We start from the raw sequence: 22625 nt of genomic DNA on the forward strand, positions 1-22625 counted from the left end.
GGTGAAAATTTAGGTTTGTATGTATTTTTGTATGCTGTATTATAATAAAATAAAAACCAAAAAAATGTCTAAAAAATTAAAAATAAAATTTAGGGGTGGACCACCCTTTTCACTTAGGGGTATGGAAAATAGATAGTAGCCGATTCTCAGACATACTGAATACTCATGTAAAATTTGATAAAAATCGGTCAAGCCGTTTCGGAGGAGTTCAAGTTCGAACACTGTGACACGAGAATTTTATATATTAGATTAAGAATGCGAATTTTTCACGTTAGATATTTCGCTTGGAATTCGTCCTCGTTTAACTTGCTTGCATTTAATCAATGAATAACGCCATCTTCTTCTTCTCTCTCTCCCCCAAAGATCACTACGATGGCTGGTTCTGCGCTGCCTGCTTCCACCAGCTTCCTGACCTTCATAATGTCGTCGGTCCAGCTAGTGCGCGCTTATCCATGCCGCGTCTACCAGCTTGTGCACTGGTCGCACGAGCAAGCTCTCTAGGTGACCTTGGGCTTCCTTACAGGGTCCATTGTAAGTGACTATGTTTCAGATCCTAATGTCATCACCGGCAACACCCATTGGTTGAAGACTTTCATCTTCAAATGATATACCTTCAAGTAAAGCCATCACTTTTAAATAAATACATGTGCCGTATACAGTTCCTACGCTAAGAACACTTGTTTTCATTCAGGCTATGTTTCCACCAAGAGAGCCAAAACATAAATGGCGGATATCACAATAAAATATTTCTATACAATAAACAGTGAGATTTCTAGGAGAAGAATTCCAGACCTCAGGAGTCACAAACAAACCACTAGTATAGCTCCGTTCGTTATATCCACTGAAAATAAATTTACATCTGTCGCTTGCTAACAATAAAATGAACAACACGCTGGTAATATAAAAGGAAATGAACGTACATAATATCCGAACAAGTTCTCTGTTATTTCAAAGAAATGCATATTTTATGAATTTCCTTTGTGCTGTGTTTATGACATGAAATTATGCGAAATTCTATTCATTATACTTAATTTAGTTAAATAACTAAATGTAAAAGAGATTCAAATTGCGATATTCATATATTATTAAGAATCTAAATTGCAGTGTATGACAAACTTTTAAGAACATAAAAGAGAAATGTTATGCGACAAAATTAAGTAGCACCACAGTATAGCGGAGAATTAAAGTCGGGAACTGCTTTTACATTTCGCCGACTTACCAGACGCCATTACAGATTACGTATCGTCGTCTGATACTAATTCGTTGAATATTTTTAAGTTTATTAATTTTGATTAACTTTATAGTGTTTTATATGTTTTTTCTTGTAATAAATTTTATAATAAGTTACAGTATCTTTTGATTTGATTTTTCAATACAGAACCGTTTTTATACAATCCTAGGCATTACCACTAACTTAATAAACCTTAATATAATAATTTCTGTATTATACTGGGTGATTAATATGTGTATAAACTTTGTAGTAGTATAAGTATGGGTTATTTTCCATTGCAATGGTTCACAAATAATAATATATCAAAATTAGTAAGAAAGTGTGTTTTTAAAATTCGTATTACTATATTTTAAAATTAATTTTAGTTTACTATCTGTCTCTTCCAACTTTGTACTGCCAAAAATCACTGGCCTGTCGTATTCCAATAGAGCTTCAGAGTGATTATTTTATACAGGATGTTTGAAAAAGATGTCGGAAGAGGTTGAGCCTTGTTTCATCACACTCCACGGATTCCAAACAAAAGTGAAAAGAATATCATGACTGTATTTACAAGCATTAACATTTTTTTTCCTAGGTAGCTTGAAATAAAAAAGGTGTACATACGTTCGTACCATAAATTCCGTTTGCGATTTTTTTTCGCTTTCCTAAAGAATTGTGACGTATTGTACTGATACGTCACCGTGTAAAGCTATCGGTCCCCGGCAGTGTTTCGTTGGAAAAAAATAAATAAAAAGAAAAAACGTCACAATGAAAAGCGATATGCCAATAGTCCAAAAGTTCTGTGCGACAATCTGAACCCATATCTCACTAACTGTTGTAACAGCGTCGACGTTACAAAGCTGTCTTTTTTCTAAGGAATTTGTTTTACAAACATTTTTGTACAAAAGTAATAAGAAATGGCTGTCGGCATTTAAAAAGATGGTAATTAGCACTGGGTTGGCCTCTAAAATATGATATTGTAGTACTTGTTATTTATTCTTATATATGTAATACCTTCTCCACATAAAATGTGTATATGAAGGATTGACAGTCAATAAAGGCCCTGGTCCTGAACATAAGTTTTTATTTTATTCGTAGCAGCGTCACAATCTTTTCACACTATATTTCTCGTGACTTTCCATCTTGATTTGACGGTTAGACGTCAAGAAAACAATAAGTATTACAAATAAATAAATAATTAAATCTCTGTTTGTCAACCCCAGATCAATGTCAAATAGGAAAACGTACTATATCAATTTACCCATCACATTGATTAAGACAGTTATAATATGTCTATCCTGAGATCTATCTATACTCAAATGTTTCGTGTGCCTCTTGTCAATTGCATCTTATTCATCTCACACCTCATATACCTCGGTAACAAGCACATCGTTGTACGCGATCGGAGGACTCCGAGTCGGCTCGGAATGCCGGCACTAAGATCCACGAGGAAGCTATAGCCTCGCTTATCGAGAATAATGAGATGCGACCAGAGATTCTTAGGCTATGTCGAAAAATTGTGATAAACATAATAAAAAGAAATCAATAATCTAGCAAAAACGTAAGTAAAATAAAACGAGCAAAATAATAATAATATAAATAAATTATGTAAAATAATAAAAAAATGTAAAACACTGAGGAACAAGGTGATGGACGAAAGGCATCGAAAAAGAAGGAAAATGGAATGAAAGGGCAAGACAGATGAAATGTAGAATGTAAGGAATGAATGAAAGATCTTAAGATGCATGAAAGAAAATCTCAAAAATAAAAATGTAAGTGATAAAATTATTAAAAAGAAATAATAGTCTCTACCCATAAGGTTTAAGTTTAAGTTAGGGGTACAAGAGGCCGCCAATAGCGGGGCCATTTCAAGAAAAATAACAAGCACACCCACGTACAATAGTTTTATAATTATTTCCCCTCGTCCACTTAGATTAAAATTTTACACAAAATATAATTAAATTGCTAATTATTTCAGTGTTTAAATGCAGCTTGCTTCTAGCCAACTGTCGGAAGCAACCTGATTTGCGGGTGTCGTTCTACGCTACGCTTGATGCGCCTTAAAACGCCATCAAATTACCAATCTACTGAACTTTATACATTCGTTCAATGACAGATATCCACATCCCTGATTCGTTTTACGTAAACAACATCTTAAAACTTTTTCGTTACACATTTCAACGAATAAAAAGATGTTTTACATTGTTATTAACATAACTGAATATTATTATCCAGTACCGTTGCTTCTACAAAGCTGTTAAATTATGATAATAAAGCCTTTTATTCGGACTTGAAATGTACAATAATGTTTATTTAATACTACTCATATATATATATATATATATATATATATATATATATATATATATATATATATATATATATATTAACTGAATTCATTTTTTTCCACATATTTGGTGTTTTGTTATTTCGTTCCAACCTACTCCATTCCACTTTATCTCTGACCATTCTGCTCCATGTTACTCCTGCAACTTTCCTCATATCATCGTCCCATGTTTTTGTTTGTCTGCCTCTTTCTCTTTTTACTTCTTTCGGATACCACTGTGTAACTATTTTGCTCCACTTGTCCTTCCGTCTTATCACATATCCTGACCACTTTCATTTAAGTCTATTTTTTATGGTAGCGTCTTGTATCCTGGTCCTTTTCCTGATGTCAATAATTCTTTCTCTATCTCTTTCTTTACCACCATGCTTCTCTATTGCTCGTCGACACGTGACAAGTTTATGGTGGGTTTTTTTAATGAAAATTAAATATTTAGTTGTTACATTATAAACATTAAATACAAAGACTTCGGAATCCTTTGTATTCACTGTTCAAATGTAATCCAATCATTTGTTGTAGCATAGAACAGTTGTTTTAGAAAACCGTAATCAACCTTTGATTATTAAACATACCGCTACAGATAATTCGCAAATTAATTTATAACTTGTTCACAGATTTTAGATGTATCCAATATAATTTAATTATATAATATCGTAGATGAACCTAAACAAAACAATAGCAATGCCCTACCGTAGTATGCCATAAATATACCTTATATTGTGAAAATAGCTGAACTAAACTAGGAGAGTTTCAACATCAGCGACTTCTCTTATTCTCGTCTCAAAAAGTAAATGTAATATAAACGAATGCTGTGAAAAGGAATTTTAAGGATCAAAGAAGGTAGATAGGAAGAAACTATAATGGAAAAGAGAGTGAAAAAGTAAAAAAAAAGATGGAAAATTATTTGTAATCTAGGTACCTATGTTAAAAAATAGGGGAACGCGGGGCCTTAAAAACGGGAATTGTATTAAACAATTTTCTCTTATTTAATGGAATCAGGCGTTATTTTGCGGAAATCCATCCTAAGTAAGAAAAGGACCAATATTTAGCCACTTCCGCACATGCAGTGTTCACGCACCCTATGTGTTTCTCACAGATACTCTGTGTTTGGCACTAATCGGTGTAACATCACTCCTGATGCCCCGTGGAGGGGTGAAACACGTGTTGAGTGATTTAACGATGGCATTTGTGTAATTCGCATTGTTTGCGCATGCGCATTTATTAGCGGACTGGTGGGCGGTGCACTTTGTTGCACGACTACTGCTACATATCGGAAGTAGCCATATATTAGTCCTTTTCTTACTTAATATTCTCTAGTTTTTATCTTTTTTACAGCGAACGCTTTAAAACTGAGTCTCTTCGCCATCCCATCGATTTATAACATAGCAACTGCAGTGGTGGGTTTTTTCAGAAGAATGAATTATTTAAAAGATGTTTTTATTAAACTGCAATGGATCGGCATAGTAGATTAGTCCATATCAAGAGAAGGATTGTTAAGTTCTTCGGTTTTCTAGAGCGCAGCCTAAAAGTAATTTAAGATATCGACGCTGTTAACTAGCTAAACTGGAAAAATATTGCACGGGGAATTCACGGAGTACCTGCACAAGTATAAACTCAAAGAGAGTCCCTCGTGTATGCGTGGCCCAGCGGTGGACGAGAACGTAGTGCACGCATTCGCTTACTATCACCTATTTTTTGACATAAGACCACATCTTGAAATAGAGTTAGGAGTCATAATAGCCATTGCCTCTCTAACGAAGGATGCAGGATACGGTCACAATTTCTAGCAACATGCAAAAATTATAATAGGTAATAAAATAAATAAAAATTAACATCAGGCAATGAAAATAAATAGGAATATATCAATAAATGATATACAGAAAGAAAACATATTAAATTTATATAATTCTAAATAAATGACTTGTAAAAGATAATATATAGAAGGATATAAAAACAAAATGTTATATTGTAAATAATATGGCGAAGCATGGAAGGCAATGCTATGCATAAAAAAAATGAAAACAAAGAAAGAAGATACCGTGACGGATAAAAAAAGAAAAATAACAAAAAAACTGAAAATCAAGGTCCCTGTCCCAAATGATACAGGTGTTTCTTTATATCTTTAGAATAAACCTCAGGACTTCCTTTGCTGTGAAGAAACTATTCGATCCTAAAGTAACATACAGGTAAGTAAGAACGATTAAAATGTTCTCTAACCGTCGTAATAACACAGTTAATAAAGTTCAAATAGAACAATGAAAACTCTAATATCCGTTCAAAAGTGTGACTATCAAGTTAAATTGATCAATTAAAACTTTATGCAGACTTCCAGAATATCAAGAAGTTGGTTATGAAACATTCGCAGCGGCCAGTCTGCTGATTTGAAATTTTATTGTTCGTAACTTTTTTATTGCGAGCCTGAAATTTTGGACGACGTCATGTCTAAGTTGTCGATGAGGAATTTTTTTTTTCTCATTTTTTGTTACTGATAACTCAATCTTGTTGGGGCACAGTTTTTAATTGCATTCGATTGTAATTTTTCTAATTCTAATTATGAATAAACTTTATTTACACCAATACCTCGCTTTGCGTTTCGTTTTGCGTTTTTTTCGAAGTTGCGTCGCTGCTTAATTAGTACTAATTTTCATTGTGCGTCGTTAGATTTGCGAGGTTGCGTTGTTTTGAGTTCGAGTATTTAATTTTATTGAAATATTCTTTTTTTAAAAGATGGCAACACTTTTGTTTCTAATAGCGCCATGCAATCAAAACTAATTGATTCCCTTTTTAACTAAAAACAACGCAATTTGAATACAGTTATATTTTCACTTTGTTTTTCAAATTTTTAGTTCAGTATCAATTACGTAGTATTGTGCTTTTTTAAAAAGAGCATAATAAATTTATATAAATTTTTACGTGCTGTTTTTAGTTACAAAAAAGGTAAATATTATTCCAATTTGTTTATTGACAGAGTTATATTATTTTTGTTTTTTAAATGTTTACTTTGTTCAATTTCGTTTTTTAAAAGTAGTATTTTCGTAACCCTGGAATCTATCTTCGATCTCTACCTGGTTTGCTATAGAAAATCTTAATTCATTTTGCGGCGTTTCAACTTGCATCGTGTTTTTTTTTGGAACGTAGCCAGGACGTAAAGTGAGGTATTGGTGTATTTTTACCACTGTTTATGGGTTAACATATCTTCTCAAGATTCTTCAGTGGCATTCACGAGCTGATAGACTGGCGTAGATAGGCCCCCACTAGACACTCGATTACGACAGATAGACAACGACGTAGACGGAATATCACTGAATGCGGCTTATTTGTGTAAATTTAGTAGTAGTAGTATATTACCATAACAATTTAAAATTAAATAATTTGAAAAAATTGTACTTTATAAGTTTATAAAAAATAGTATTTTTATAATATTTCTTAAATGCATTTGAATAATAAAATGATTTACTACGATTTTTACCCCAAAACACATTGCCAAGTGTGTGAAAGAGAGAGGACGACTTTACCTTTTATAGTCATATTTTTTATTTTAAAAAAATCAAGAATTACACAGACAAAAATTTATTTAAATTTTGTGAATTTACCCATTTACAACATGGCGCATTGACTTTTAACGCTTTAAACTTTAGTTCGGTTCATGCGCTGTAAATTCATTTTTAACTTTAAGTGTTGCATTGGCCATTATCTCACAAAATTACTACTTTGATTTTACATTTTATCAATAAATAAAGATTTCTAATGTTATAGGCAAAAAACTTTAGAAAGTATAATCTGTCGGAGCAGCTAGTACATAATAGGTGTCTCAAAGGACAGCTAGTAGATAATAGGAGTCACAAAAGGCAGCTAGTAGATAATAGGAGTCCAAAAAGGCAGCTAGTAGATAATAGGAGTCTCAAAAGGCAGCTAGTTTATAATAGAAGTCCCAAAAGGCAGCTAGTAGATAATAGGGGTCCCAAAAGGCAGCTAGTAGATAATAGGAGTCACAAAAGGCAGCTCGTAGATAATAGGAGTCTCAAAAGGCAGCTTGTAGATAATAGGAGTCTAAAAAGACAGCTAGTAGATAATAGGAGTCTAAAAAGACAGCTAGTAGATAATAGGAGTCTAAAAAGACAGCTAGTAGATAATAGAAATCTCAAAAGGCAGCTAGTAGATAATAGGGGTCCCAAAAGGCAGCTAGTAGATAAAGGTCTCGGACTCCATATGCCCTTTGTTAGTTAACTAAAATACCTATAAAATCGTGTCTTTTTAAATAAAATGTTACATTATTATACGTTTCATTTTTAACCAAACCCAGTAATTATCAACTGCGATTTTAATGTGCATTCCATAGCAAAATATAAAGACGGTTTATTGTTATTTAAGTATGTTCTTGTAATTTAAAAAATCTATTAACTTTTGCAACTATAAATATAAAGTAGTTCTATTATTTTTAATACTTCAAAATGTATCGTTGCAAAATGTGTTCGACTTATATTTTATATTTTATAATATCTTTATGCATTTCTGTTGCCAGCACATGGTTTATCGGTGATAATTTTCGAAATATCAAATTCATCAAACAGGGCGTGTCTTACAATAAAGGTTTTCATAAATTAAAGCAGATACCTTCAAATTTTGATTGGAGAGCCAACGGAAAAGTGTCCCCTGTGAAAAATCAAAATCGTTGTAATGCATGTTGGGCCTTCAGTGTTATTGGTAATTTCTCTATTGATTATTAACACTGTATAATTTTTTGGTAATTTGGTAGAAAATAATTACACAAGTGTCATCTTGAGAATTTCTACCAAATTTCTGAAATAATTTATGATTCTTGTATAAATTATCAAGTGTTTTGTATTCTTTAAATATAATTTCTATCTCAATTACATTTCAAATTTAAAGTAAACTATATGCCATATTTAAAAAATTAAAATTAATTCTTTTACAGCGAACATAGAAAGCCATAGACTTATACAACTAAATCAAAATCAAATATTATCAGAACAATATCTCATCGATTGCTTACCAAACAGCAATGGATGTGGCAACACTTCTTTAATAAAAACATTTGCGTACGTATACAAATTTACAATTTTCTCAACAAAACTAGTATCCTAGTTGTAGTAGCAGTTTCAACTAGTATGAAATTCAACAAAAACCTTTTATATTTAATTGGAATCAGGCGTTACCTTGCGGAAATCCATCCTAAATAAGAAAAGGACCAATATTTAGCCTCTTCCGCACATGCAGTGGTAGTCGTGCAACAAAGTGCACCGCCCGCTGATAAATGCCTATGCGGCAAACAATGCCGTGCAAAAACAGTGCTATCCCTGCGGTAGAGTAATGACAATTGCGATCATAGGTCACTGGGTGTTAATTATCTAGGATTGCTATTGTTCACAAACAATTTTGAAGAGAATAGGCAACAGTGTCTTCTGCGTACTAATATCATAGAGCGATTACCAACCCTGCCTGATGATTATGGTATATCCTTCATAGATATGGGCGAGATCTGTGCCTTGCAGTGGGCGCCTTTCCGCTGATAAAGAAAGTTACTGAGAACACTAATTCAACACACTTTCAATCATCAGACGAATAATAAATGTTATTGAACAACTTAAATCTAACTTCCCTTCTTCTTTTCATCCGATGGACGCCCACTGCAAGGCACAAGGCCAAGATGACCGATCCTGCGCTGTTAGCATCCACCTAGGTCCACCTAGTGGGAATACACGCCGCATTTATTTAATTTAGACATGTGTGCTTCCACAAGTTTTTTGGATAATTAAATTTGTTAATTTTGCTAATATTCCTCTGAAAATTTGACCCGTTAATTCTATTAATGAAGTTTAATGAAAATCTATACGAACTACAATACCGCCAAAATAGATTCATATTAGAAGAAAGAAAGATGACGTCATAAACCAATTTAATATGGATTGTGAAAGAGCGAATAGGACTAAATTCAGAGGATTTTTTTCATGGTTAGATCAAACAAAAACTATTAAAGAATCAAAGTCGGTAATAAAGGAATAAGGGAAATTAAGAAGATTTCTAAAAATTAATAAAAGAAGAGCATAAAAAAGAGAATAAAGAGAATCTGGAACTTATAATGATACAGTACTATGACATAGGAAGCAAGTTTGGAAGTCCATACTTTATAATTCTTCTTTTCTGTTCTTGATTTTTACAACCTATAGGGGGACTGGAAAATAATGTCGCTTTCTTAAGTTAAATTTACACGACTACATTTTTAACAAGTTTTTTTTTATTTCTTATCGACAATATATTCACTTTCGTTATCAAAAATCTTTTTCGATTTAGTATACAAATTTTCAATGCCAGAGCGGGAAAAAATCAATTGTTTTTCTGTAAGATATGTCAACAGAGACGACACTTTCCGGATATATATATTTTTTCAGCTTATATCGACTTTTCATTCTTCGTACTTTTTTTCATCGCTTTATTTTGAATTACACACTTAAATTTAATCTATAAAAAACTAACCATCGCGTCTTATATAGGCTGTTATCTAATTACTAGTATTATTTCAGGCATATCGTAACAGATCTGGGCGGTGTACTTCAAGAAGATGATTATTATCCATACGCTGAGGAAAAAGAAGCTTGCAGACATGGAACACGCGATGCTGCACTTATTCCAGTGATTGGGTTTAGACGGGTCTATTCAGATGAAGATGTAATGGTTCAGTATCTCTATTTATACGGACCACTAACTGCTGGTAAAGTATATTTTTCTTTACAAATTTTATACAGTTCGATTTATTATTAGTGAAATAGCATTTAACTAGTGAAAATATAGTACATTTGTCAGCCATAAACTTTAAAGTTTTAACAACTTATTTCAATAACGTATCACTAAAAGTACTACACTACTACACTACTACTACACTAGTATAAAGTGATCACTCTTAAATATGTGACAGTAATTATATTTCTCTATATAGAATACGTCTAGACAGTAACTTTTGACAGTACTGCAGAAACATATAGTGAACAATAATACCACTGGATACACGTACATAAGAGTGTGAATAATAAAATAAACACTACTATTAAAAAAATATATCTTAAGTAAGTTTTTACATTAAGCGACTTTTTTTAAATTAGTTTTGTACTTAAATTGTATGATATAATATTCCATAACTAATATAGCCTTTAAGTAAATTTTGTTACTAACTTACTTATATTCTATTTACTCACTAGATTCTGAAATAAAATTTATTATTATTATACTTCTTATATGTAATAATCCTAATTTTAAAAATTCCTTTTTCTATTATATTATTATTATGTCATTTATTATTTCTAAAACTATTGATTTTTATATACTTATTGACCATAAATGACCTATACATACACCGTTTACAGCTTTTAGACCTATAACCAACCATCCTTTACAAGTGTGTGTTCCTATGACATCCGAATGTAGCAGCGACTCGTCGAGTCCGCTGACGCGAGCGTTCAGAATGCGCGTAATATTCGCAGTCGGATCTCTCTTTTACACAGACACCTGTCACAGTCGCACAGCTAGCGCAGATTGGTAGAGACTGTGTTGTGTGCTCATTTGGCATACACTACTCGTAAGGATATTCGGCGATTTCATTTTTTTTTAATCATAATATTGTTACGTACTATGTGCTCTGACTCGAAATGAAACGCCACTGGTTCACAAGGAGTATTTTATTCACAAATCAGATGGTCACCCTACTTTAACACAAAGTATACTTTCCCTTAGTCCAAACTACTCTTTCAAATCGCTTAAGAAATCATTGTCAAAACAGCTTACCAAATAGTCACTTTGTATCACTGATTGTAGATCTTAATCCTATAACTCGAAAAACAAAACTGAACTATCGACCTGGGGAATGCACCTATTTATACTACGGAGAAGGTTCTAGTAAGTTCGCGATAGTACTCTGTTAGAATTTCCGAGAATCGCACACAAAAATCTATAAATAACTTCAAGGTCACGTCTCTTTACAGCACTTCTTGATCCTAGGGTTCCGTGTTTATTATTTAGAGGGTTCTGTAACTCGTGCTTTGTAACAATATGCTTTAATGGAAATTAGCCTAATACGTATATAAACAGTGAAGTATACATCATAGTACAAAACTAAATTTTTAACCCATTTTTTTAGCAATTAATTCTAAATCTATGGAAACCTACACGAACGGTATAGATGAACCGACAGATGATTCTTGCTCGCCTTCTCATCTCAACCATGCCGTTCTTATTGTTGGATACAGTGCGTACAGTAAGTAATATTTTCTATCTTTGTCACTATTCGATATTACGTTTGTTATACAAAGCAACCACCTGAGCCGCTTCCAAATGGTATTTTTAGAAATTTCTGAAGATCATATGTCCAGCTGTGGATGACTGGAATGACAGAAATGGTGATGGACACAGTTGAAATGATGATGATAGTGATAAAACTTATAAAAGAACAAGATAAAGTTGCTGATATGGACTTGCGGCACACATCACTACCAGAGCTGAAGATATAGCAAATCTTTTGAACAATCTTTCAATACCATTAATGAAAGCCAACGCTGTAGTAGTTTATTGTCCAGTGCAGAGTGAAACTTTACTTTACTTTACTCATTTATAGGCTCTATAAGTCACGGCTGGGATCAGGAATGAGGATCCGTAGATAAATGAAGCCTTACTTATCCTCGGTTGAAGTTGATGCTGTTAGCCCGAGAGCTTTTACAGCTTCATCAGAGTGGAAGGGTCCGTAAACTTAAAAACTTAATAATAACAAAGGCGCGTACCAGTTGCATGAAGTTATTCGTATGTAGTAAAGCACTCTACCCGAATAAGACTGAATAGTGTTTATGTTATATGTATGCGGCTTGGGACGGCTGCATGGACCAAAGGCGAGGCAAGGAGGGATCCTCAAATCTCAGAACCTCACTTCGCCCGCGCTGTGCCAAAATCCTTGAGATTTTGTAATGGACATACAAGAACTGCATTATTAAGGTGCTAGGAATACGTTGAACACAGACAACTTTCAACCGGTAGGGTAAAACAGGGTAATGGGGGTCACTTAAGCGAGAAATCAAATAAAAATTAATTATATAACAAAATATTTATTGCAACCGCCTTTAAATATAATATAACTAATATACTATCAATTGAGATCAGTTTCAATCACTTTGGCAATCAACTTTGAAAATTATTCAAGTTTTAAAAAAAAAGATTTGACTCCCATTGCACCGATATGCGGGTAATGGTGGTCACCCTGGGGGCAATCAAAGTCAATGAAAATCTAGCACATATCACAGACATAACCTTGAGCTGAGTCCCACCCAGTGCATTCCGAGTGAGCCCATAGACCACATGAGGTACATCTGAACTATATCTCATTGTTTCTGCCGAAATCGTTGCACACTGGGCACTTGTTTCCCACATCTTTTAGCTCATCATCCACATCATGCTGGCACAAATCGTTAGTACCAACATCAGATACAGAGGTTTCATTCGATTCTTGAAGTATTTGACGCTTTACCTTTTCATGAGTCTTCTTCACTACTTTACTTTTTTCCCCTGACCTTTACCTTTCCATTTATTATTTTCTTTCTGTGTTTCTCCTTTTTTCTTTTCTTTCTTATTTTCTTTTTCTACAAGGTTTTCTTTCAATGGCGTTGAAGTTAAAAGTGTTGCATGTTGTTTTTTTCGGCATTGTCTTGTATTAATAATACGTGTCTTCTCTGGTAACTTGATTAAATCATGCAATGTAATTTGACTTGAAGTGCTAGGATCTGATGAGTTAATCGCAGACACTGACTGTTTTGGTGTGCTCGGTACTATGGGATGAAGTTCTTTTGATGTGCTCGGAACTGATGATTATGATTCTTTCGATACATGATCATTCGTGGGAAATGGGAGTCACCCGACTCTCATTACCCACTTCTACACAAATTAGAAAAAAAATGAATGAAAATAAAACTGTAACATATTAACACGCTAAGAACTGCACATCACAATTTTGAATGTCTAACTAAGCACGTGTGAATGTCTTAATCGTATACTGCAAATTATTCGACACTTACCTTTTAATTTACATTGACGAAAAATTAGATCAGCGGAGCGAAAAAACAAAATACTGCCATATCTCAGAAGTGCGGGTGCCAACTGGTGCGAGACTTTCGAGGCAACGCCTGGGGGCCAGGGCAGGGTAGAGGACCTCATTTACGAGTCGCTCTCGTGTACTGTTTTGTGGATGTGTGGGTGATTCTCATTACCCACTGACTCTCATTACCCTACTCTCCCCTACTATTGTAAATCAATGGATTAGACTTATGTTTAGAAATGTTTCCGCTGAAATGAAGATAATGAATGATTAAGAATGAATGACTAAAGATTCAAAGATCAGTTGATCATGAATCATCAATGAATGGATGAAGTAAATATCCTCACGGAATCGTCCCCGGATTTTTGCGAGCGAAATGTTTTAATGTGAGTCACATGGTATGGAACTGGGGCAGCAATGTAGAGAGCTAAATTAATCAATTCGACCAATTCTTATTTAATCTCGCATTGACGTTACATGTCATTGCGATCAGACAGACCAGTTCAGATCGCAGAGTGAAATTTGCAGCCATAAAACGGTCTTTTGGAAGGGAGTAATGTCGGCAACTCCCCATATTTCATTTGAATGTATCACTACTATGCAATGACACTTCAATACGAGATAATAAAGAATATTATAAGCTTCGGTCGAATTAGTAAATTAAGGACTCGTCGTAGGAGTATCAGGAGCGCTTTGTATGAATCCTTTTAACATTGCTATACTGTTTAGGTGGAATATGTTAAATATTAAAATTATCGATCTGACTGGAATTGATCTCCGAAATATTTCTCTCAATCTAAGCTTATAAAAGTTACAAGTAAAATTAGCTTTCATCATAATCATCGTCTTAGTTATAAGTCGTCCAAAAATAGATCTCTCCTATAAGTTTCCAATAGGTCCTGGAGAGGAAACAACCAACCGGTAAGCGTAGTAGGAGAGTCCAAACACAAGGCAAGCAAATGACTTCTCTAAAGTGAACCAGTTTCGATTCCAACCAGTTCAAATTCGCATTAATTAAATCATTCAAATAAATATCCATGCTCACTTTTAACAATATCAAAACGAATATTACATAATTTAAATTTTTATGACCGCCTAACTTTTATACCTTATATATTTTAATTTTTTTTTCAACAGTTGCACCGGACACTGGAAAAACCACACCATACTGGATCATTAAGAACTCGTGGGGAACGAAATGGGGCGACAATGGATTTTATTATCTGGTTCGTGGTAGGAATGCGTGCGGTATAGCCAGCGATGTTTCTTTTGCTTTTGTCAAATAAGAAAAATAAATAGATTCATTTGGCGTTCAGTCTTTATTTCTTCATACATAAGATGAACGTTTTTGTTTACTACCTGACAATACAACCTAATAATTTATTTTAGATAAGGACCAATATAAAGCCACTTCCGCTATGTAGCAGTAGTCGTGCAATAAAGTGCACCGCCCGCCAGCCCGCTGATAAATGCGCATGCCGCAAACGATGCGAATTACACAACTACCGCCGTTAAATCACTCAACACGTGTTTCACCCCTCTACGGGGCATCCTCAAGAATATTGTTACACCGATTAGTGCCAAACACCGAGTCACACGTGTTGAGTGATTAGCAGATACAAAAGCCTGATCTACAAGAGAGTAATATCTAGTAACCATGAGAGCTTGGATGGCACATATTGTGCTGAGTTTTGGCCTTTATGTTTATCACTTTGTTCTTGTTTTTAAAAGCTTGTTTTAACTGGTCGGATTCGATCCTGCGATCCACAAAAGTAACATAAAACTCCATGCCACTAGAATACCGCTGCTTATAAGTTATGACTTATGTTATTTGCTTTCGATGTTGATTGTTTAGAAACTGTTACGAAAGAATTTATATCTTGATATAAATAAACATCGTATTCGTATTCTTATATAAACAGACCGCGTGGTAATGTCTATTTCACTCGATTCAAAGTTCTCGTATTTGCCTCGAGGAAATGTGAGTTTGCAGTATCTCAATACATCTGTCTCTTTATTTATTTTATTATAAAAGTATTCTGTGGTGTTTCGTAAAATGTTTTATATATGTATATAATACATTTTCGTGGTTTTTCAGCCCATAGAATCCCACTGGTATATATGGTATATATCTAGAATGATATCTATAGGGGATATACGATAATTGCCTTCGTTGGTAGACAGTTTGGCGATCGCAGTGTGGTATTATGGTACGCAGAGGATGCTGCATCCTCTGGAAACTTATTTGTGAGCAGTAATAATCCTATATTATTAATGCACAAAGTGTGACTTTTAATATTTTATCTCGGAAATCGAACCAACGACTATGATCTCAAGTCAACTGCTTAGTATTTAAAAAATATTTAACCAAATCTTAGGAAGATATATAAATAAAATTCTGTTATGATTAATAAGATATGATTAATAAGAAAATATAATTAAATAAATAAAACAAGTAAAATTGTACTCGTAACAGCTAAATTTTGTCTTCAAAAAGTTTACAAATCATTCATAGATATATTATATTACCAATATATATTTGTTTTAAATCTAAAATTGAAAGTACACTATTAAATAAATCTTTTTAAAGCATTTATAATAAGAGTTTTTGTTGATCGGAGTGTGTGGAGCTAGATTTGTTGACTCATTTGCATGGTTTACATTGTAATGCACAAACCAAAACTTATTAAGTTTCATTAAATAGAACAACTGTTAAGTTTCTGGTCGGCTTTTCTCAGCTGATTAGTAAATCGAGCCGGAGGTAGCTTACTACTTATAATGTTAAAATAATCGACGATTCAAGAGTGCATGTAAATTTGTTTAAGAAAAATTTAAAACTTGGAAATTGTTCGCGATATTTTGACTTATACGTCTACTTTTTGTTTTAATTCTTTGAAATCCAAACTTTTAAACATGAGCTACTGCTTATGTTAACTGCTAGATAAATTACATTGTATTAGTATATATATACTGTGTTGGATTGTAATTATAATTGACTTACCTTCGAAATTTTTACATTAATCACGTTAAGATCCTCCATCTTTTATACTTCACTTACATTTTAGTAATGTTTACCTTTATCTAATGGTATAACTATTCTTTTAATTCTTATTGGTCATTTATAACAAAGAGTTATATTGTCACCTCCATGTTTTAGCTTTAAGTTGACGTGACTATTAAATAAAATATTACTTTTAAATCTTACATATAAACACATAACATATTTCTTACAATTAACATATTTCTTTCACAGCTACATATATCTTTTCGTCGGGTTTCATATTTTCGCCGTGGTTATTGGATGGTAGTTTTTCGAAGATGTCCGACCTCCCATAAAACATTATTACTGGTCAGAGAATGACCCACTTTTTGACTGCGTCTCTCCAATCGCTTACTGATCCCGACCAATTAACTTAGGTGTTTTCATTAGACCTGATTTGATTGTTACTTCAAAAGTCCCAGTTGGTTTAACATATACGTATGCAGTGAGATCTGTTATTTATCAGTCGAATGCTATGTTTACAACATCGGCGATAGATGGGGCAAACAATACTTCTGGGTCTATTGGGGCGGATACAGGACGTTCGACAATCTAGTTCACGACATTATGTTTCTTCACGTTAGATAGCAGATTAAACCAGCTTTATAACGAAATATTTGTGTCAGATTCCCTAGATCCTGTTTATAAGAGACCACGTTACATGCGAGTTGCTGATAAACATCAAATAGAAGAACCAAGTGGATGGCGTATCGGAGCCTTTGCTCTAACAGATAGATATCACTTAAAAGAAAGTACGAAATTTGTACCACTATATTACTATGAACCGGTATTGATTGATTGCGAAGAATATTTCCGTAGATATTGGGATTATTTCATATGTATATTAAACCTGGATATGTACCTTGTGATACAATCCGGTGCACCATTAATACAAAACGGGCGTGTATTTGGAATAGCTTCGTTTACATTGAGGAAGGGTAAGGAAAGTATTTTCGCGTATACAGACTTAAGACCTTATAGAGACGTTATTGATGGACTTTCGTCTATGATTTATGGACGATAAAATCAATATTTTAAATAATTTTAAATTTACAACGTCAAAAGAGTATAACTTTCAACGGTTCTTTAAGACGGAAATTTTAGAACACGTTTTCATATTACGCGATTTCAAGACCCGCGTAATAAAAAATTCCCTCTATAGCGGGGATTACCCATAATATTTGTTGAGTATTTTTATAATGTGAGATTATTAGTTGTTTTTACAATTTATAATCGATTTCACGTACAGCTCAAAGTGCTTATTACGTTCTTAAAAAGTTAAATAAATTCAACTCTAAAGAGAAAATTGATTAAGCAAGAAAAGGACCAATTTTTAGCCACTTACGTAAATACAGTGGTAATCGTGCAATGAAATGCACCGCCCGCCAGCCCGCTGATAAATGCGTATGCGTGCCAAACACAGAGAGAGAGCACTAATCGGTGTAACATAACTCCTGAAGATGCCCCGTGGAGAGGTGAAACACGTATTGAGTAATTTGGTGGTGGCGGTTGTGTGATTCGCATTGTTTGCCTGTGCATTTCATTGCACGACTACCACTGCATGTGCGGAAGTGGCTAAATATTGGTCCTTTTCTTGCTTAGGATGGATTTCCGCGAGGTGACGCCTGATTCCATTAAATAGAAAATTTATTAGTTAATCATTTTTACATAACGCGTTATACGGGTTCGCCCATGTGTATTATATGAGAACTATACTTCTTGATTACTGTGAACTAAATAAATACTAAAGGAAACAAATAAAAACAAAAATGTGTTTATGGTACAATAAGCATTATTTAGCTTGTTTTTAATGCATAATCTGAATTAGATGCTGAAGTGGAATATAATTCAAATGGAAATGGTGGATTGTGTTCATATCTATAAATCATCAGCGGACATTCCGAAATTTTTGACTAAAAGATGTTTTTGAATAAGACACTTAACCTAGATAATACCTGAATCCTTCCTCATGAGTCTGGAATTGGATGATGGTCCATGATGATTCGTGATGGTGAAACAGAGACTACAGGTCCTCCCGATATGGATAAAATCACGTATAATTCAAAAATGCCAGTGAAGGTTGATTTATGAATTAATAGATATAGACATCTTATTCTTGATAAATTCAAAAAAACAATCGTACGCGGGTCAGTATAAACTAACTATTGTTTTATTTTTAGTAGATATTTTGTAAACTATAAGTCAACAATAGATAATAACAGACAAACATACAATGGTATCTAATATAAAGCGCAGTCGCGAAAATTATATGATTCACAATGACTGTAACTCTTGTATAAACTAAACGTGAGTTAGGATGATTTATTAAAAGAATAATTTAGACAACAAGCTGGTGATAATGTTTGTTATATTTAAGGAACTTAAAAATGCATAAATTCATTCTATATATTATTCGCTTTAATTGATATAGTGCTATTTCAATCACACTTTTAGATTATGAAGAGGACAAATGATTATTAGTGGACGTCAAAAATTGTAAAGACATCTAAGGATGCATTTATATGCGATTACTTTTTTAACAGCCTAAAAACATGTAAGTAACAATTTTAAACTCTTTTTCTATGGTCGTCTTCAGAAATATCAGCTTTGTTCTTCCTAGTAACACAGGTTTAACAGAAATAATTGCATAAATGCAGGTTTAACCTGTGAGACAAGTGGGTGTAAATAAGGTGATAACATTGTCGCATTTTTTGGTATTGGAACTCCCCTAAAACTACACTACAAACAAATAAACACGCAGTTAACTAGATATAAGTGGATCACGGCTCAATCGGCAGATATTAAATTTGTACAAGACAAGGTTGAGGTGAGCTTTAATAAAAGGATCAAGCCTGGTTGCATTCTGGTAACATCTTTAAGGATATGAAACATTAAATTAAAAAAAAAACGCTAGAAAAATTATCATCGACATTATATCAGCTGATAGACACCCACTGCAAGGTATAGGCCTCCCCCAAATTTTGTCACAATAGCAACTGAATTTTTTTTCTTTGATAGCTTTATTATCATTGCGTTGTACGCATCCTTCGATCTTAACTATATCGTAAGTCTACCTAATGGTGGTCCTACCCACGCCACGTCTACCGACACGTGGTCGCCACCCGAGTATTTTCCGGCCACAATGGTCAGTTCCACGAGCACTATGCCCCACAAGAAATTATTACAAGTTATAATTGGAAATACGGCATAAAACAATGTGTATTTTAAGTCGAAGGAAACACGGCAATAACATTAGAAAATAAATAATCATTTGATGTTAGTTACTATGCAATATTGAATATTTTTTTTAAAATATTCATTAAAAGTAATTTATTAGAACAAAACAAAGCAAAACTAGATAGAAAAAGAAACAGACTAGAGAACTTGATTAAATTTAATAGCTATAGAATGAAAGACTAAAATTAAATATAATTAAATAAAAATTACTTTGATAAAAAGGCTTCCGATTTTCGAAATTCGAATTTCGAAAATTGAATCGATAATTTAACTGTGGTTTCTTTTTTGATCTTCCAGGTATCTATCTATGTTAGTCGGATTATATGTATTCATGATATTCGAAAGCTACGCAAGACCGCCAGGTAAACAGTACTACTGGTCAAAAGATGACCCGCTGTTCGACTGCGTCACACCGATCGCCTACTGGTCGGAACCCCTCAACCTTGGAGTATTTGTACGTGCCGATTTAATAGCGACGTCTGAGATTCCATTGAGCCGTTACTTCAAAACACCGCAATGGCTGAACGTTTACGTACCAGGCGGTACGTTTTCGACGGCAGTGGAATGCAATGTCCAGAATAACGTCGGCGATATATGGGGTAAACAGCGTTTCTGGGTACACTGGGGTGGTAAAAGAACGGAACACAACCCAGTCCACGATATAATGTTTCTTCACGTGAGACTGGACGTTCCTAATCACTCAATCAAGGTATTTGATAAACCAAACTCAGGGTTAAGAAGACCTTACTTTATGCGTATCGCTGATGCTGACCAGATCGAAGAACCTAGCGGTTGGCGTACAGGTGCCTTTGCGTTGACTGATCGTTTCCACGTAAATGAGAGCACCATGTTCATGCCGCTATACTACGATGATCCAGTATTAGTTGACTGCGACGAATATTTCCCCAGATTCTGGGGCTATTTTATCTGTATACTAAATATAGATAAATATCCGGTGATTCAGTCCGGAGCGCCTTTAATACAAAATGGCCGCGTTTTTGGTATCGCCTCATTTACTTTCAGGCGTGGCAAGGAAAGTGTTTACGCTTTCACTGATTTAAGACCGTATAGGAGTATCATCGATAGTCTTCCAGCTAAGATTTACGGTTGATATTTAAAAAAAATCGTATCGACCACCATTTAGTAACATACTTTTTTTATGGCCCACGCTATTGGAGATTACAATTAAGTTTTTCAGGTCTTTAATTTTTATTTTTCACTCACTGTCATTCTTCTTAAATTCTTTTATTCTTACCTTATTGCCATCACAATATCTTTCATTTTATTCTTTCATTCCTTCTTGCTTTCATCGCCTTCCTTCCATCATCTTATTACTCTTAGGTGGCTAGGTACATTTTTTTAAATTATTTATTTTATTATTGACTTATTCTATTTTTTTATCACAGTTTTCTTTGGGTTGTGCTTTATTAATACATTACTACACTTATCTTATTACATTTTTCCTATTATTAATTGACTAGTTATTTTATGTGCAGTTTATTAGAAACCTACTTATTTATACTGTTTTGTTTCTATTAACAGTGTCACTCACCACCCTATGAGCAAACGATAGGAATGATGGGCGAAGGTTGTCGTCGCCCATCATTAAGGCGATAGTAACATACTACAAGTATGCTGAATAGAATAGAAGTATTAATAAAGGTAAACTAACTTTCGCAACAGATTTAGTATTTTGAAATGCTATTGGCCAGTTGCATTATAAGAATCATCATTATTTTAGCCGTAAGACGTCCACAGCTGGGTATAGGACTCCCCCGTCGAGTTCAAAAAATCGTGTAGGCGACCTGTAATCAGCAGCTTCCAATGGCCCTAACAAGATCACGTGTCTGCATTCCAATAGAAATAAAAATAAACCTAACATATTTTAAAGTAATAAACTTTGTTAATAAAATTGAAATAAATAAATTAGTTTTGTGTTATATAAATACAACGACAAATATACAACACGTGTACGAAATTTGTTCTGTATCGATAGGTGTTATTTTTTTATGTAATTGTTATCTTTAGCGCAATTATTTAGTTATTTAATTCAATGTTTAAGTTATTCTTTTTCTATAACAATGAAGTCATTCTTAAGTTATGGCGTCACTAAGGGGCGTACAGATCATATTATTTTTATATAAGTATATACATAGTTGAATATTAATAATATTTATTTATGTATTTTCATTGAAGACATGTAAATCCTTTTTCTAACAGCCAAGTTGTAGTTACGCATTATGTCTCTCAATTGCTACACTTAAAACAATCGATTTATTGAAAATCTCAAGAAAATGTTTATTTTTCGTAAAATAAAACGATAGCGCGATTTAAACAACTAGTGGCGCCATCTATGGTTTTTTGAAAACTATTCTTATTTATAACTATTGAAATAAAAATCTAAATATTTTAAATAATCAGGATCAATGTAATAAAACATATACGACCTATAACACATATATATATAGGCAATCGAAAAAATCCACGCGATTTAATTCAAAATATAAAAATCTATTCAAGCCTTTGAACTCTAGAAATGCCTCGAACAATTTAAATGCAAATTCATTTTTAAAAATTCAACAACGCAAACATACAGCAAGCAAACAATTTATTTTCTTTCATATTAATCAAACTAACAAAACAATATCTGAGAGCTAGCAAAAGAATTTTTCGAAAGTATTATAAATTATTTTGTACGTTCATATAT

General features: G+C 33.5%; 1 protein-coding gene across 1 annotated transcript; it reads left to right on the top strand.

The window, feature by feature from the left end:
• The first annotated feature begins 372 nt into the window (after window positions 1-372).
• Window positions 373-14927, top strand: LOC137926384 (cathepsin F-like). Its single transcript, XM_068769989.1, has 6 exons — window positions 373-471; window positions 8126-8258; window positions 8491-8614; window positions 10097-10284; window positions 11704-11820; window positions 14779-14927. The coding sequence occupies exons 1-6, from the start codon at window positions 373-375 to the stop codon at window positions 14925-14927; spliced, it is 810 nt and encodes a 269-aa protein (XP_068626090.1).
• Window positions 14928-22625: the final 7698 nt, after the last annotated feature.

The sequence above is a fragment of the Battus philenor genome, unplaced genomic scaffold, assembly GCF_028537555.1.
Source record: "Battus philenor isolate CCGP_79_NKW_IND1 unplaced genomic scaffold, ilBatPhil1.0.hap1 SCAF_10, whole genome shotgun sequence".
Lineage (NCBI taxonomy): Eukaryota > Metazoa > Arthropoda > Insecta > Lepidoptera > Papilionidae > Battus > Battus philenor.

Bases quoted from the DNA above. Each gene is read 5' to 3' on its own strand.
- LOC137926384 (XM_068769989.1), top strand. From the start codon at position 373: ATGGCTGGTTCTGCGCTGCCTGCTTCCACCAGCTTCCTGACCTTCATA. The intron at 8,259-8,490 runs GTAATTTCTCTA...ATTCTTTTACAG, and splicing joins TTGGGCCTTCAGTGTTATTG to CGAACATAGAAAGCCATAGA. The intron at 8,615-10,096 runs GTACGTATACAA...GTATTATTTCAG, and splicing joins TCTTTAATAAAAACATTTGC to GCATATCGTAACAGATCTGG.